Genomic DNA, 16936 nt, shown 5'->3' with positions numbered 1-16936 from the left:
GAACAACTGTGTTTCCTTGGCCCAGCCACACACGGATGACTATTTCCAGACCTCGGAGGTGAAGACTGCTGTCCAGTGCTTCATGCTGAACAACCCGCAAACTGCAGCCAAATCTTCATCGCTCTGATTATATCGGACAACCTGGCTCCATATAGTTCGTAATCTACTGCAAAGCACACAAAGACATAACCAGTCTCAGGCACAAAACCACCGACTACCCATCCTTCTATCCACACAACTCTTCCCCACATGTACAGATGCACAAGTCGCCAAGTACCTTCCACCATTGGCTCTAAACGAGCGGAGAGCCATCTGACTTGTGGGGTCGCACAACTCAGGCCTATCTGCACAGAGGACTTGGCAATAACTTGTATCGGCAGATGGGTAAAGTCGCTGCTTGCATTCAGCCCACATTGGGCAAATGATCTTCGTGGTATAAGGCAAAACGAATGGCGTCGCTTCGACTACGCTCCTGCTGTAGGAGAACCTAGCTTTCCACCTGCCTTGCCCTGTTTTCATCCACAAACTTTTTGACCATGTCTGATAACAATGGTTACACGTGGCGCGACCACTCGCGCTTGTTCCTTGCGTGTGGTGTTGTGATCCTTAGCCCATTCCAGTATGGGTTCGATTTCGGTATGATTGGAGGCTTGCAGGCTATGGTCGGGTTTCTCAAGGTACGAAACAATTGAATGGTTTCTTTCCTTGGGGTTGATGGCTGACTGCTGATATTAGATATTCGGATATCAAACCGACAAGACACCTACGGGATGGAATATCGATACAGAAAGACAGCAGCTCATCTCCTCTCTTATGACGCTGGGAGCTTTCATCAGCTCCGCTACTGCTGGTGTTCCATCCACCCGCTTTGGACGACGCATGTGTCTGGTCGCGGCTTGCATTACTTGCTTTATGGCCAATATCATGATGATGGCTACGGAAAACATCGGAGCCCTCTACGCTGGTCGTCTCATTATTGGTCTCGCGAACGGCTACTTCATGACCTTCTCACAACTATACCTGCAAGAGAGCAGTACGGCGGAACTTCGTGGCGTGTTTCTGACAGGTTTCAACTTCTTCGTCTCCTTCGGGACACTGATTGGCACCATCATTGACTGGGCCACCGCGAAACGACCAGACAAATCCGCCTACCTTATCCCGCTCGGTCTTATTTACGTGTTTCCCCTGATCATCATCTGCACGATATGGTTCATCCCGGAGAGCCCGCGTTGGCTGATTCTTCAAGGTCGTTTCGAAGAAGGTGTAAAAGCCCTCGAATGGCTTCGCCCTGCGCGCCACGATTCTCGAGCAGAGGCGTCCGCCATTTTAGCTGCCATTGAGAAGGAGAAAGAGACAAGTTCTGGCATAGGATGGCTCGACATGTTCAGCAACCCCGTCGATCGCCGCCGTACTTTCCTCGCCGTCTTCGCCGTCTTACTCCAAGCAGCATCGGGCTCCATGTTCATCATCGCATACAAAGCATACTTTCTCCAGATGGCAAAGGTGTCCGATCCCTTCGCCATGTCTAATGTCCTGTCCGCCATCAGCATAGTGGCCTTCATCGCAAACTCCTTCATTGTGGTACGTTACGGGAACAGGCGCGTGCTTCTCATGACCGGCCTACTTGTCTGCGGCATCCTCCAACTCATCATCGCTGTCGTATATCACCAAGCGCCCAACGCGAAGTCAACCGGGAAAGTTACAGTTGGTCTAACCGCCATCTACATGTTCAGTTACAACGGCATGATATCAACTTACGCCTGGCTCTCTGGTGGCGAACTCCCTAATCAGCGTCTGCGCTCCCATACATTTGGTCTGGCTGCCAGTGCCGGTTTCGTGGGCGCATGGCTCACTACATTTACCGCACCATACTTTATCAATCCGCAGTCTATGAATTGGGGGCCGAGATATGGTTTCATTTGGGCGCCGTCTTGTGCAATTGCTGCTACATGGGTCTTCTTCTTCCTTCCTGAGGTCAAGAATAGGACATTAGAAGAGATTGATGAGATGTTTGAGGCTAAGCTACCTGCGAGGAAATTTAGTAGTTACAAATGTGTGGGCGCTGCAAGGCACGATGATGAGGGCAAGGGGAGGAGCAGTGTGGAGAAGGAAGTTGCTGTGTTCCAAAATGAGAAGGTTGCTGTTGAGACAAGTGTGTCGAGGGATTAGATCAGTGTACGGTGAGTGTAGACAACCGTCAAGAGTGTGTAGGTATAGGTGCGAAGTCGTTTGTCGGGTATCTCAATATATTGTTACGTTCCGTCACGATTTATCTTCAACCAAGTATTCGCTCAATAACATATCGTCCGCTAGGCTCTTTTCTTTGCACCACCTTTCTAATGCCCAGACCCCATCCTTGGCTACCCTTCTCACCCATGAGGCTCATCTCGACCTCACACTCCCGCTTATCCTTACTAATCTCTGCAATCTTACCCTTCGGCTTACTTGCTTGTAGTAACGGTGTGTTGAGCGCAATATTGATAATCTGTGGCCTCGTAACAGGAGTAAGAGGATGCATGCGCGTCTTCGGTGTCCGACTGCCAGTAATCGTGGACGTTGCCGCGCGCTGGAGATGCGAGTAGATTATATATCCTGGCATCTTCGCTGGTGGCGTACGCGCAAGTATAGAAGACGGGTGCAAGAAGACGTATTTCGAATGTGGGTCGTCCGAACGCTCTAATTGTGAGGAGAATAGCGTGACGTATGGCACATCGATGGCAGTCTTAGGCTTCCTCGGAAGCTCGGGAGGCACAGGAGCAAGATCAGCGCGCATAGCAATCTGGTCGATGAAGCCTGCCGCACATATCTGGGTAAGGAGATTGATATTTCGCTCTGAAGGTGCTGGAAGTTTTGGGTTGTACGTTCCGATGGCGGTAGGTCGATGTGCACGAACGATATTGGTGAGCTGGTGGCGGAGCTGGCTAGCTTCATTCATAGATTTGGGATTGAGGAACATGTCTTCGCAGAATCGGTGCGAGTCAGGCTCGTATGCGTAGGCACAGATTGCGTTACTGAGCTTAATGCAATCACTCTGCTTCGCGTTGATGCTCATTTTAGCCTGTGCGGCGTTGTAAGCTCTGCGCAGCCGTGAGCGCTCTTCGGCTTCGATGTTGTCCTGGTCTGTACGAATGGCGTCAGGATCTCTAGTTGGCTCACGAAGACCCAGATTGTTTTCCGGCACAATGAGTTCCGGCACAGACAAAGCCGCTACCAGTGCGATGGTCTCAGCTGCGAGGTTCTGCGCAACACCCATAGCGACCATACGGGCGAATCGCGGATTGAGAGGATACAACGAAAGTTCGTGACCAAGCTTGGTAACCTTGCCGTCCAGAGATAGTGCCCCCAGATACGAGAGCAGGTTCTCAGCTTTTTGCAGACTCTCCCTATCTGGTGATGTTGGAAAAGGGAAGTTGACAACAGGTGCGCCCATGCTCTTCAACTGCAGCACTACGCCCTCCAGGGGTGTTCGTGAGATCTCAGGAGCTGCATACTCATCAAAGTCTCGCTCGAACACGGCCGATGAGTATAAGCGATAGCAGTGACCGGGACCGGTTCGGCCGGCTCGGCCTGATCGCTGGTTGGCGCTGGCTTTGCTAATCCATCCTACTTCGAAGCTTTGAACGCCAGTAATAAGATCGTACTTCTTTTCCTTGGCTCTTCCGCAATCGAATACGTAGCGGATACCAGGTATCGTCAAACTGGTTTCTGCGACGTTTGTAGCAAGGACAATTAGACGAGAACCATCGGGAGGTGGCTCAAACACCCGCAGCTGCTGATTTGTGGGCAGCTGCGAGTAAAGAGGTAGAACATGGACGTTCATGACGGTCTCCTCCGGTTTTTCGTCCTCGATCTCAAATTCTTTGTCGTCCTCATCATCAAGTCCCATGATTACAGAGCCTTCCGAATCCGAACCATCATCGTCTAAGTAGTCCTGGCTTTCGGCCTGCCCACCTAGCTCAATGTCTTCTGCTTCTAGCGGCGTCTCTGCCGGAGAGATCACGACTTTGCCAGCCTTCACCTCCCGCCCCTGTGTGGAAGGAAAGGCTTCCTTCAACCGCTTCGCGAGTTGCGAGATCTCGTTCTGACCAGTAAGGAAGACAAGCATTCCGCCCTTTGGCAGCTTTCGATGACCCCTGCACACCTTGCGATACATCTCCTCAACATAGTCTCGTTGTGTGCGACGTGAGAAGTGGTTTACAACAGTATACTGACGACCCTCTGCTTTGATCAGAGGAGGTGGCTCGCTTCTGAATAGGCGTTTATTCTCCGTGAAGTCCGAAATGCGTAGAGTAGCAGACATGATGATCAGCTTCAGAGGTTTATTCTTTGGGTCTTCCTTGACCATCTGTGCGCGGAGATCCACTATCCTGCTGAGCATGCCAATGAGAATGTCGGTGTTCACACTGCGCTCGTGAGCTTCATCGATGACAATCGCAGAATACTTTGTCAGTACAAAGTCTTGGGTGATCTCTCGCAGCAACACACCATCAGTCATGAACTTGATAGCGGTTTTGGCACTCGTTGACGTATCGAATCGGATCTGGTACGCGACTTTCGTACTTTGGTCACCAAGTTCATCACCAACACGTTTGGCCATACTGACAGCAGCTACACGACGTGGTTGCGTGACTCCAATCATACCAGGTGTGGGGCCATCTGGTGCTCCATATCCAGACTCTAGGAGAAACTGGGGCACCTGCGTGGTCTTACCACTACCGGTGGCACCCCAAACTACCACCACGTCGTTGTTGTGTATAGCCTCCATAATCTTCTGTTCTTCCGCTACAATGGGAAGCTTCAATCTTGATTCCTGTATCTCGGACGATCGTTCGACGTTGACGCTGAAGGCCTTCCGTATCCCGTCGGTCGCAGTTTTCGTCTCGAGTTCTGGGGGTAGAGGATCTTGCTCGGGAGCTCGAGGTTTGAAATTGGCGGGAATCGGTGCGTAAGAAAGTTGGTTTGTCGGGGTAAATCCTACTTGCTCATTCCTTTGCTGCGTGGCCCATGCTTTAAAAGCTGATGCCCTTTCCTTCTTTGCGACCTTATTTTCCTCGTCAGGACTTGTGTCGCTATCCTCATCGCTGTCGTCCTCCGAGTCTTCAGAGTCTCCAGATTCGTCTGACGCTTCGGATCCTGAAGTTGATGCTTCTTCTTCAGAGTTTGAGCCAGAGTCTTCAGACTCAGCACCAGAAGACTCTGACTCGTCCTCATCGTCCTGCTCGTTGTTCTCACTACCCGAGCTGAAGCCCTCCCATGCTACCTCATCTTCAACCACGACAGGTTTGTTGCTCTGACCTTTCCTGCGCTTTCTTACTTGTATGACGGGTTTGCCTGACTCGTCAACCTCTAGAGGCCTCTTCAGGCCGCTTCCAAAGAGTCCACCAGTCTGCCTTGGGGCCGCAAAGATTCCCGTAGTCGGTTGAGAGACGTCGATTTCGGGCTCGGAGGGTGACGGTGACAGTGCGCGTTCTTGTAAGGGCGCATCGGATTGCGCTGTTTGCAAGGGTTGTCGTACGGTTGGTTTCGGAGCAGATACCGGTGCTTGTTCATCGTCGTCGTCATCGTCGTCGGAGCTGTCGTCCTCGACTTCCCTGAAGTCGCGCTTCTCAAGAATCATGCCCTCGTTCTTTTCTACATCTATGCCGGCTCTACTCTCGGCCAGCGCGCGCCTCAGTGCCTCTCTCTTGGTATCCGCCCCTCGACCAAGCTTCTTGGAGCTTTGGAACAAGCTGGTGTCGACCTTTTGGGATGCGAGCTTCTTTAGAAGTTCAAGGTTCTCTTCTTTCTTGAGTTTTGTGTCCTGCAAAAGTTAGTCCTGAAGTTCTTCACACAGCAATCCCAGCGCGATGTGGCCGCAAAAAGTGTTGCAAGCCACTCCAGACGGTGTCTCGACGTACAATGTATTTGTCGAGGCGCTTCTTCTTCTTGCCGCTCATCTTGCCCTGTGACTCTCGTGTGAGCTCATCCTTGAGCGCAGCCTTTTTCTGAGCGCGCTCTTGCTCCTCCTGGGGCAGAATCTCGGTCGCATTGGCGTCGATAGTGGCATCGTTCGCCGGCGTCTTGCGACGGGCCAGAACCTTGTGTTTTCGCTGTCGCGGCACAAACTTGGGCATTTTGGTGGTTGCGGCGTCGAGGACTGTTCGCGGCGCCCGAAAGTTTTTGGTGGGGATCAGACGCTAGCGGGCGAACTCCGCATCACTCCCGCGCAAGTTGAGTGGGCTGTTGGCCAGAGACGCAACAACACAAACAACGAGGCACACAAGAGCAACTCGAATCACCATATTACTGGCACGCATACATTCTCGGTAGCTGGCGAACACAAAGCACCCAGCTCACACTCCATCGTAATACCTTTACGATTGCAGCTGCCCCTCTGCACCAGACATACCACCGCACGAACACAAACGCAATGGCAGCACCCACCACTTCAGACGACTATACCGTGACGCCTGCCCCATACCCAGCGCGTACCAGCACGTCCACCTCGATGATCAAGAGTATAAAAACCACAGCAACGACGGTCAATTTTGCGGACAAGATTCTCATCACTGTCACGCAAGATGGACGATTAGCACATTGGGTATGCTCATATATACGATGCATTGTGATGACGTTTGCTGATACTGCCTAGGTACATGTACCTCTCGATATCTCTGCAACCGATGCTTCGATGACTTCGAATGCCTCCCTTGAACGCGACGAAGACGATCCCAACTCAGACCTCCTTCCTATGCACCATCTCACGGCTACAAATATACTTGGCGGTACGATAGCGGAGCTTGATGTTCTTGGACAAACGCTCGCGACACAGATTGCCAGTGCTATCAAACAGCGCGACGACAGGGAAACCAGAATGGTTGTGGTTGGTATGGGATTGGACAAGAGCATGGTTGGAAGAGAAGCATTCAGCGAGCTGATTGGTCTTGTGCTGGGGGTCATATAAGAGGTCGTCGAATTCGTATTGCTTTAGTCTATGCAATGCTCGACGTGATGAACTATGGGATCATGTGCCCAAGCGTTCCTTCGTCAAATCTCTGGTATGTCTTCCGCCCGTCCCCTATGTTCAACCTTTTTCCCTCTATGCGCCGTTTCATGCTGACATTCCAAGTACCGTAACGCCAACCCAATGCAATCCAGATCCGATGCGGTTATACACTCTCGCGGAGTTTGTTGATCAAAACGTCGACTGATTCCATGTCGTTAGCGTCCAACTTTTGTTGGGGCTTGAACTCGGCAGGCATGTGCTCAACGGCGGCATCGAGCGCGGCCTGGAAGTTGCGAACGGATGACGAAAGGGCGAAGATGGCCTTCTTGCGGACCTTATTCTCGGCATCTGAGGTTGCCATACGAACGAGGGTAGGGATAGCGCCGACTACAAGGAGCTGGGACCTGTTAGCATGGCCCATAGGCGCGCAGGATTGAAGACTACTTACCCGTTCTTGTGTTCTGATGTTGTTCTGGACGGCAGTACCGCAACACCATGCAGCATAGCGTCGGAGTTCAGCGTCTTTGTTCTCCAGTTGTTCCACGAGAGGCGTCCACAGTCCCAGGCTCTCGATGTTGTTCGCGTTGTCGAGGTTCTCGATGAGTTGCTCAAAGTTGTCGAATGCGGTTACCCGGTGCTCCAGTTCTGCCTCCTCGTTTTGAATGACTTGCATACTTTCTTGCATCAATTGCGCATCCGAGGGACCTGACATTCCAGTCATGAGCCGTTGCAGCGCCTCAGCGTCGAGTTGTCGCGGCGGTTGGTCGGCGGCGGCGACATCGGTGCGCGAGGCCTCGGAGTTTTGAATACCCCATTTGAGGAGGTTGTTTAGTCCTGGATCGTTCATGTTGTCGGATATGTGTTTGATGTGCGGTTTCTTGTGTGAAGAAGGAAAACGGCTGCGGGGTGTGTAGACATTGAATAATTTTGGCGGGCCTTATGACGCCGACGCCTGGCGAGGGGACCAGCAGCTTCGCGGGCCTTCCATGGGACATGCTGCCCAACACAGCAACGCAGCTGTCAACACCATCAATCACATGGTGTCAACGTGACAAACACAATGGAAACGGCGTGTTTGTGTGAATTCTCGATGTTGACCTGAAATGACATAATCACGACATGCTAGCATCGAGACTTGAGTTGATGCTACAAATGCTCGTTTGGCTAGGTGCACGTTGACTGCCCCTCCGCACACGTGACCAACCACCCGTCGTATTCGGAATGGGCGGGGATATGGCGAGTTGGCGGTGAGCAGCCGCGGATGGCTGGGGACTGACTTGTGCTTGCTCCCGACTTATGCATTCACAGCGCGCCGTCGAGAACACGTAGGTCCTAGTGGAGTGTCTATGATTGCTATACGCCAAGGATTTAACACCGCTGCCTGGCGGTCTGGTAGAGTTGACGTGCGTCGACAGCAGCTTCCTTCATGCTGTGGCGGGGAGCTTGCGTACTCTCCAAGTGCGTACCACCAGGGCAGAAGACGATGACTCTAGGCTGCACAATTCCGCCAACAGATATAAGATAGCCAATGCTGTGATCGTCGTGAGCCAACTGCCCAAACGCTGAAATTATACACAATCCCCTTTAGGAGCCGCCCGTTCGTGCAAAGCCTCCTTCGCGCCTGCGCTCCTGCCACCCCGCTAAATCTGGGCAAGGCCGACCCGCTTATTTAGCACACCCAGTTCTTGCCTCTGCGCACCAGAAACCTCAACCTCAACACCGCCGCCGAACTTGTAAGCTCCCCGAACACCTCCGTACCCTTTTTACTTTTTCACCGCTAGCTGCATCTCTGAGCTTAAACACTGACGCTCAATTGCTCCAGCGACTCTACACAGACACCCTTCTACAACTCCACGTCTACTCTAATCTCACCCTAATCAATCAACATGGAGGGTAAGCAAGCTCCACCCCTACCGCCCCGTGTCCTAACCATCGCCGTCCACCCTACTCTCTATCTCAATGAGCTCTGCTAACCTCTATTGCCTACTACAGAGGAAGTCGCAGCCCTCGTCATCGACAATGGGTGAGTTGGCACCGCCGAAGCCCAACACCGCCATCCCTGCTGTGGAGGGGCTATCCGCGCCCTCGCCTTATCCGAGCCGCGACGAACCCGTCCACAGCAGCGCGCGAGGGGGCAGAGATGAAACGAGCTTGAGCTGACAGTTGACAGTTCGGGTATGTGCAAGGCCGGTTTCGCCGGTGACGATGCGCCCCGAGCAGTCTTCCGTAAGTACCTCCATCTCCGCCTTATCAGCCAAGGCTGCATCAAGCGCGATTCGAGAGCACTTTCTGACAGCTCGCAGCTTCCATCGTCGGCCGACCGCGTCACCATGGGTACGATGAACCTCCCGTAATTCCCACGCAATCCGCCATCTAACAACACACAGTATCATGATTGGTATGGGCCAGAAGGACTCATATGTCGGTGATGAGGCACAGTCGAAGCGTGGTATCCTGACCCTGCGATACCCCATTGAGCACGGTGTCGTTACCAACTGGGACGACATGGAGAAGATCTGGCATCACACTTTCTACAACGAGCTGCGTGTTGCCCCCGAGGAGCACCCCGTCCTGCTCACCGAGGCTCCCATCAACCCCAAGTCCAACCGTGAGAAGATGACACAGATTGTTTTCGAGACCTTCAACGCTCCCGCTTTCTACGTCTCCATTCAGGCCGTCCTGTCCCTGTACGCCTCCGGACGTACCACCGGTATCGTTCTTGACTCCGGTGACGGTGTCACTCACGTTGTCCCCATTTACGAGGGTTTCGCTCTTCCCCACGCCATTTCCCGTGTCGACATGGCTGGTCGTGATCTGACTGACTACCTCATGAAGATCTTGGCTGAGCGCGGTTACACCTTCTCCACCACTGCCGAGCGAGAAATCGTCCGTGACATCAAGGAGAAGCTCTGCTACGTCGCTCTCGACTTCGAGCAGGAGATCCAGACCGCCAGCCAGTCCTCCAGCTTGGAGAAGTCCTACGAGCTTCCTGACGGTCAAGTCATCACCATTGGCAACGAGCGTTTCCGTGCTCCTGAGGCTCTCTTCCAGCCTTCCGTCTTGGGTCTTGAGAGCGGTGGTATCCACGTCACCACTTTCAACTCCATCATGAAGTGCGATGTCGACGTCAGGAAAGACCTGTACGGCAACATTGTCATGGTATGTTACATGCTACAATCCTACAAAGCACACAGCTAACAGCAACTAGTCTGGTGGTACCACCATGTACCCCGGTATCTCCGACCGTATGCAGAAGGAAATCACCGCCCTCGCCCCATCCTCGATGAAGGTCAAGATCATCGCTCCCCCGGAGCGCAAGTACTCCGTCTGGATCGGTGGTTCCATTCTTGCTTCCCTCTCCACCTTCCAGCAGATGTGGATCTCAAAGCAGGAGTACGATGAGAGCGGTCCCTCCATCGTCCACCGCAAGTGCTTCTAAGGTACTGGCAGTCATGCGTCCGAGCGATTCATCGACTGACGGTTTTCTTCCTAGCGTGTTCCTGCGTACGGTTCTCGAAATCATGACAAGCCTAGTAGCGGGGGCATCCTTGTATTGGCGCCTTGTTATCCCGGGGTTTTACACATGTCGATTGTCCACAAAATAGCACAGCGGGCCAATGGTTGGGTGTTTGAGTTATGGAGGAGCTTGAGCTCACATGAAGGTGTAGTAAGGATCTTAAGATTGTAGCTTAGAGCCTATGGACACTTTCATATCCCTTACAACTTGTGGTCACCAATGATGATAATGTGATAATGTGATAACGTGAAGTCGGTCTCGGTGACTATCCATTCGTGAGCACGTGTCCATCTCAGAACAAATTTGCATACATACAAATAAACAGTTCAGCCATAATCGAGACGCGTCTGATTTGTGTCTGCACTTCGACTGAAGTAAAGGCGTACAGACCTGGAGACAGGTGGTTGGATACCCCTGCTAGCGCGGAAATTGAGCACCGGCAATCGGAAAGGCAACAAGCGACGCGTTCCTCTACAAATTGCTTACCTGCAACCTATAATCTCACGTATGGCATGTCATAATATGACTCAGGTATCCGTGTAGGCTTTCCCCCGTTACGTCGTACCGCTGCCTTACTCCTATGCTTTTTGTCTTCTACGTCACGCCGCTGAATCTATCGACACGATTTCATCCGAACTCCAATCAATTACGGAACTGTTGCATCTAAACCCACCTCTACTTGGCATCAGTCTTCGCAATGCCCACATCATCTACCAATGTCGATGCTTCCCCATCCGCTAAATTGAACGATGAGACCACGCCTCTCTTGACCCACGTAGATCCCACACCCATAGATGAGTCCGTCGATCCTTCAGAGCAGCAAGATTATCTTGAAGATGACGATAACGACAAGAACAAACCACTACCCAAGGCGCAGATCTTTCTTCTGTGTTATGCCGTTTGCGCGGCGCCTATTTCCTTCTTCTCCATCTTTCCTTACATCAACTTCATGATTGAGAGGGTAGGAGGTGTGGATAAAGAGGATGTTGGGTTTTACTCGGGATTGATCGAAAGTCTGTTCAGTGCCACGCAGATGTGTGTCATGATTCTCTGGGGAAAGGTATGTGACCTTAGTCTTGCTATGGGCAAAGGATTATTGCTGACATAGTCTCCAGGCCTCTGATCGATATGGAAGAAAACCCGTGCTAGTCATCTCATTGTTGGGGTTGACTGTCGCCACGGTTCTCTTTGGTCTAAGCAAAACTTTGTGGCAGATGGCGCTATTCAGGTGCCTGGGTGGGGTTTTTGCTGGAACAATCGTCACTGTCCGAGCTATGCTCTCCGAGAACAGTACCAAGCATACTCAAGCACGAGCCTTCAGTTTCTTCGCTTTCGCTAGCAATATGGGGATTTTTGTTGGCCCGCTGATTGGTACGTCATTATATAACTACTCGGAGTTGACGGTAGACTAAACGCAAATCTACAGGTGGTGCACTCGAAAGCCCAGCGGACAAGTTCACATCGACCTTCGGCAAGACGCAATTCTGGCATGATTACCCTTACTCACTACCCAACATCGTCGTATCAGTTATTGCCCTTTCTGCAGCGATTACAACTATGCTGTTTGTCAAAGAAACTTTGCATATCCACGGCGATAGGAAGAAGACCGCAAAGTCTAACATGTCTACATGGGAGCTTGTCAAATATCCTGGCGTTATGCGAGTACTTGTAGTATATAACTACGTGATGCTCATGGCATTCACCTTCACGGCTGTCTTTCCAGTTGCCCAGTACACACCTATCAGCATGGGCGGTCTTGGCTTTACAACAGAGCTTATTGCTGCGTGTACAGCACTAAATGGAGCTTCTCAGGCAGCCTGGCTGCTTATTGCATTCCCTTTACTGCACAAGCGGATAGGTACCGGTCGTGTGCTCTGGCTTTGTGCATCAGCCTGGCCTGTTCTCTTTGTCGTCGGTCCGGTATACAATGTTCTACTTCGGTACGGGCATACTACCGTTTTCTGGGCTACCGGACCACCCGTCATAGTTCTCGCAAGTGGGGTTTCGATGGCATTCAGTGAGTATCTGTTCCTATGCTGATGGGCTACGTACACTAACTATACATCAGCTTGTGTTCAACTCGCACTTAACGACATTTCGCCCTCACACGAGACTCTTGGGACGCTTAACGCTGTCGCACTTGCTGCTCAAAGTGGCATTCGGTCCGTGGCTCCGGCTCTTGCAACTAGTGTCTATGCCATCGGCGTCAAGTATCGTATATTGGGTGGTCAACTTTTCTGGCTTTGCCAAGTCATTTTGGCATTTGGCTTGTTTGGACTTCTGAAGCTGCTTCCTGCGAAGGCGAGAGGGGATGTGAAACCAAAGCAGTCGAACAGTAGTGCTTGATACGTCTGTTTAGTACAAGAGGTTAAAGAAGTTTCTATTTGCACTGCCGTACCTGCTGACATTGTCAAGGGCAAAAGATTACATGTCGTATCTATTTCTCCTTTCCGGTCATCACAGACTCCAATCTGTCTCTGGTTATCTACCTAGCTGATCTATCTATTCACTACTTGTCCTTCCCCTATACCCTCGCTCTCTCGACTGGTACCTCATTGAACTTCTCTGGCTATAATTTATTGCACCTGCGATACCTAGATCGCTCATTACTACCTCAAACTGGAAGTCAACCCTAACAAATTGCTTGTATGGAAGAGCGACGACTGTTGAAGACAACTTCGCCGTCATTTAGAGTCTTGTTGTTGCTTCTCTTGTGGTAGTCGGTCGTACTTATGCGCTTCTTCGCCTCCTTGTCGCTGAACATAGAATACAAAGAAGTAAGTTCTCGATGAATTATGCCCCAAGTTTATTACACCCTGAACGTATGTGCTGCATCTTGGACCAAAATAGTGCAATACACAACGTCAGCTTAATCTTAGGGTGTAGTGTTGGTGGAGTATATCTCATGGAAAACGAGGTACTCCGTAGGGGCCGTGGGGGAGAATGAGCTCAGTCATCGTCGGTACGGACCACAATCAACTCCAATCCCCACCTCTTATCTGATGACTTTCATCGATATCCTTATCTGCCCATATATTGACCCTCAACGTCCAGGTTTAGAGGCACAGCTGCCAAGCTTATGCCAGTTGACGCCGTCGCCTCTACCCTATATTTCGCCAAACGTAGCTCTGTCCAAGTCATTACTCGCGCTCTTGACTATTGGACTATGGACTCGTCAACGTTGTTACACTATAGCTTGAGGAATTTGTTGAACCCCACAAACTACCATACGCTTTCTGTCTCACACCTGGGCCCAAGGAGATCATGTTCAGTAAGATTACATCTCAGCCTGACATTGATAAGGCTGAACGGTGGAAAATATTTCTTCTATGCAAACAGGCCCAACGCGATGAATCTGACTACGTTTAGTGCAATACTCACTACATTGATAGTACAGGAATGACGAGCTGTCAGATTCTGTTAACTCCATGTTTTACTGGTAACAGGAAGCTATAGTGTACTAAGCTGTTATGGAAGATGATCAGGACCTTGAACAATCTGTAGGTGCCTGGTGGTTCACACGAGGCTGGACTGTTCAAGAAGTTATTGAGCCTAAATTCTCGACGTATTAGAACTCTACATGGTAAGAAACTGGCGTTCTAGAGGCTTTGGTAGAAAATGTCTCAATCGGAATGATTATTGACATGAGATTTTTGCGTGGCGCAAAAAGGCTGATCTACGTTCGCGGGAAGAGCTTCGCCAATTGACCAGAATGGGCAGCCAACCACAATGCGGCAAATGCAGAGAATACTGCATACTGTCTCATAAATTTTCTGGATGTCATTTTGTCACTACTCTACAGGAAAGGAGGCATCAAGGCGTTCGGTATATCGCAAGAAGGGTACCTCAGAAGCAATCATGACCAATCGTTTCTCACCTTATAGCTTCCTTCAAATGACAAACTTTAGATGTTTTCGGACGTGCATCTCCTTACTAGTCACCCTAAAGACTCTCAAAGATGCAATTAGATATCACTGACTAGTGGGGGTTGTTGCACCATTCTCTTTCGACAACAGAGGGCTCCATATTAGGCTACTAGTCTTCTGAGGTCAGTGTATCAAAGTCGGGAGAAGTCCTCGATACGTTCCTGTTTGTGCTTATCATCCGCAAGGTAGGCCTGCGTATCGTGTTACATGCCTTTGTTGCTTGTAGAAAGATCTGCCAGAATATTTGCGTTCTCACGAAGTGACAAGTACTGTATCCATTCAAGAACCCAGTTCGATGAAACACGCTTGCATAACTGCTATAAATCCAGAGCTCACAGGCGCTTCACAGCCCGAACGCAGTGAATCGAGATTTTAAACGACTTGCTAAGCTCATGGAGATGAGAAACCTTTTATCTCAACATTTCTACTTGAACTCCTCCTCTAGTAGGGTTTAAGGTAATTCTTGATCAACAAAGACAAGCCAACTATGGAATCATCTTCCGTGTTATACCTTAGCCTCTGAACACGAGGAACGATGACGAAAAATGGACTGAGTGTAAGGATTACAGTTCGAGTGAGTATCGAGATTCAGGCACGGTATGATGCAGAAGCAAGCATCTGTGTTCGACCTTCCTGGGAGTGTGTCTTGGACAGACCCAAGTGATATCTCCAACAAACGAACCTCAGAGAAGCCGTACAAGTCAGAACCTCGTGTCATATCCATACCTGGCCGAGCACCAGTGACACTCGATGGAACAACCTCTTGAGAGCGTGCCTCTAACAAGGATACGTTGTCTCTGTTTGTCGGTATGATGGTAGAAAACGGTCGTCTTGCGCACATGTTGCGTGCATATCCAGCCAGTGCGTTCGAGTCACTCCTGACCACAGATCCATTGGTCCGCGGTGTCTACTCTACAATAGTCATTTAGTTGTTGTCTCCATCGCATCGGTTCGAGTTGTGGTCGCTGGGCACAATAGCCACAGGAATGTATGAAGGACTTTCGATAACCAAACATAACTCGTTGATGAGAACGAATATAGAGAGGTATCTTGACTCTTCACAGTTATTATTGCTCTTCTGATACTGAGTCAAGTGTACTTCAACAACTACAACGCCTCGTACCACACTCCGAATAAAGTGGCCGGACGTTTGCTTTTGGCCTGCAGGCTCACAGGATTCGTAGGGTACGTCATGGAAGATTGGAATTTGGGGTTGTTGAAAGAAGCAGGAGCTTGGAATCGAAACTGATGTTACTTGAAAGCGAACGAAGGATTTCGGCATCACATTTGAGAAGCGATTGGCCGGACAGACAGCTCTTACGTTTCTAGATACATGGACATAGAGTCGCATAATATGTATTCTCGAAGCCTCTGCTGAGTTCTGTAGCAACAACTTGAGAGATACTGATTGGTATATACCTTCAGGATCCGCGTTTCTAGCAAATCATCACGTGGAGGAACCGAGGTGCAATGATCGCAATTAGTAGTCATTGTATCGCGTAAAGGAAGACGCGTTAGTCCACATCACTCATATACCTACCTTGCTGCATCGAAGTTACCAAGACTTGCGTAAATCTCTAAACTACAAAGATGTACAACACCACTGCAACCGTCCACGTCATCCCCTAAGAAGCAAAGTAACATCTCTAACGGCCCGTCTCGGCGTTATCCAACCGCGCCGACAACAACACCACATAATCTCATGACGTCTTAAACCCACACGGAAGCTGAAACACGTGCAGTTACGATAAGGCTGCCTAAGCTCGCATGCTTGCACCAAGTTGTGATGCTTGCATACCCAGCCCAGCCCCAGCCATCGCTTATCTGAGCCCCCGTGCAGCAAGCACATCGGCGTGATGACATCGAAGGCGGGATGATCACACAACACAGACCCCAGAAACACGCGATTATCTTGCCCAGACTACACCCCAGCCGTCCGCGGACACATACTCGTTCATCACTCCGTTGGATCGACATTGCGCCTGCGACGCAAAAGGTTGCGGCTAAAAAGTCCCAAAGGAGCCAGCGCACGGCTTGCGATGTATGAGAACGTCCGGAGGACGATCAAACGTCATGCATCGTGATGAACAGTCGCTCTTTGCGCCGCGGGTATTATTGTTTTGAGTTTTACTTGTTCCGTGTTCGCGTCGGGGGAACGATGTGCGGGCGCTTTTATTGAAACTTGTGTCAATACACGACGAAAACTCGATCTAAGTAGTCACTGCCGTTCGCTAAAGGCGAAACACTCCGCGCCTTGGCTCGTCGCAAAGCAAGGGCAACACAAGCAATACGCAAGCATTCTTTCATCGTCACTTTGTATCAAGCAGACAGGGCCCTCATCAAGACAAGACAAGACGCGAAGGAAGATGCGACAAGCGTCGTCACCACGCGATCATCAGCATCATCACCACTACGACCCACGGCGCGCAACACTCCATGTCACCGCCCAGCCGCGATGCGACGAGATGGAGAACTAAAGGTTTAGTGCCAACCGTCACGGAGGCTCGG

The 16936-nt window shown here is 50.7% G+C and overlaps 6 protein-coding genes across 6 annotated transcripts; 4 read left to right on the top strand and 2 right to left on the bottom strand.

Moving 5' to 3' along the window:
- Window positions 1-536: 536 nt before the first annotated feature.
- Window positions 537-2169, top strand: J4E82_000226 (uncharacterized protein; the record flags this gene model as incomplete). The annotated part of the gene is made up of 2 exons (XM_051726548.1): window positions 537-677; window positions 736-2169. 2 exons carry the CDS (start codon window positions 537-539, stop codon window positions 2167-2169), a joined length of 1575 nt encoding a protein of 524 aa, XP_051593730.1.
- A 106-nt stretch (window positions 2170-2275) lies between these two features.
- Window positions 2276-6113, bottom strand: J4E82_000225 (uncharacterized protein; the record flags this gene model as incomplete). Its single annotated transcript, XM_051726547.1, has 2 exons — window positions 2276-5800; window positions 5898-6113. The coding sequence occupies 2 exons, from the start codon at window positions 6111-6113 to the stop codon at window positions 2276-2278; spliced, it is 3741 nt and encodes a 1246-aa protein (XP_051593729.1).
- Window positions 6114-6409: 296 nt separating this feature from the next.
- J4E82_000224 (uncharacterized protein) lies at window positions 6410-6943 on the top strand (the record flags this gene model as incomplete). Its single annotated transcript, XM_051726546.1, has 2 exons — window positions 6410-6580; window positions 6632-6943. The coding sequence occupies 2 exons, from the start codon at window positions 6410-6412 to the stop codon at window positions 6941-6943; spliced, it is 483 nt and encodes a 160-aa protein (XP_051593728.1).
- Window positions 6944-7148: 205 nt separating this feature from the next.
- Window positions 7149-7832, bottom strand: FES1_1 (hsp70 nucleotide exchange factor fes1; the record flags this gene model as incomplete). The annotated part of the gene is made up of 2 exons (XM_051726545.1): window positions 7149-7382; window positions 7434-7832. The coding sequence occupies 2 exons, from the start codon at window positions 7830-7832 to the stop codon at window positions 7149-7151; spliced, it is 633 nt and encodes a 210-aa protein (XP_051593727.1).
- A 1039-nt stretch (window positions 7833-8871) lies between these two features.
- Window positions 8872-10424, top strand: J4E82_000222 (actin; the record flags this gene model as incomplete). The annotated part of the gene is made up of 6 exons (XM_051726544.1): window positions 8872-8878; window positions 8978-9008; window positions 9156-9211; window positions 9289-9319; window positions 9373-10144; window positions 10194-10424. 6 exons carry the CDS (start codon window positions 8872-8874, stop codon window positions 10422-10424), a joined length of 1128 nt encoding a protein of 375 aa, XP_051593726.1.
- Window positions 10425-11199: 775 nt separating this feature from the next.
- On the top strand, window positions 11200-12848 carry J4E82_000221 (uncharacterized protein; the record flags this gene model as incomplete). Its single annotated transcript, XM_051726543.1, has 4 exons — window positions 11200-11562; window positions 11618-11873; window positions 11929-12519; window positions 12571-12848. The coding sequence occupies 4 exons, from the start codon at window positions 11200-11202 to the stop codon at window positions 12846-12848; spliced, it is 1488 nt and encodes a 495-aa protein (XP_051593725.1).
- Window positions 12849-16936: the final 4088 nt, after the last annotated feature.

This window comes from Alternaria postmessia (assembly GCF_024291825.1).
Source record: "Alternaria postmessia strain BMP 2775 chromosome Unknown scaffold_1, whole genome shotgun sequence".
NCBI classification, from domain to species: Eukaryota; Fungi; Ascomycota; class Dothideomycetes; order Pleosporales; family Pleosporaceae; genus Alternaria; species Alternaria postmessia.
Note: the sequence above shows the minus strand (reverse complement) of the source record. Positions and strands in the feature narration are given on the sequence as shown.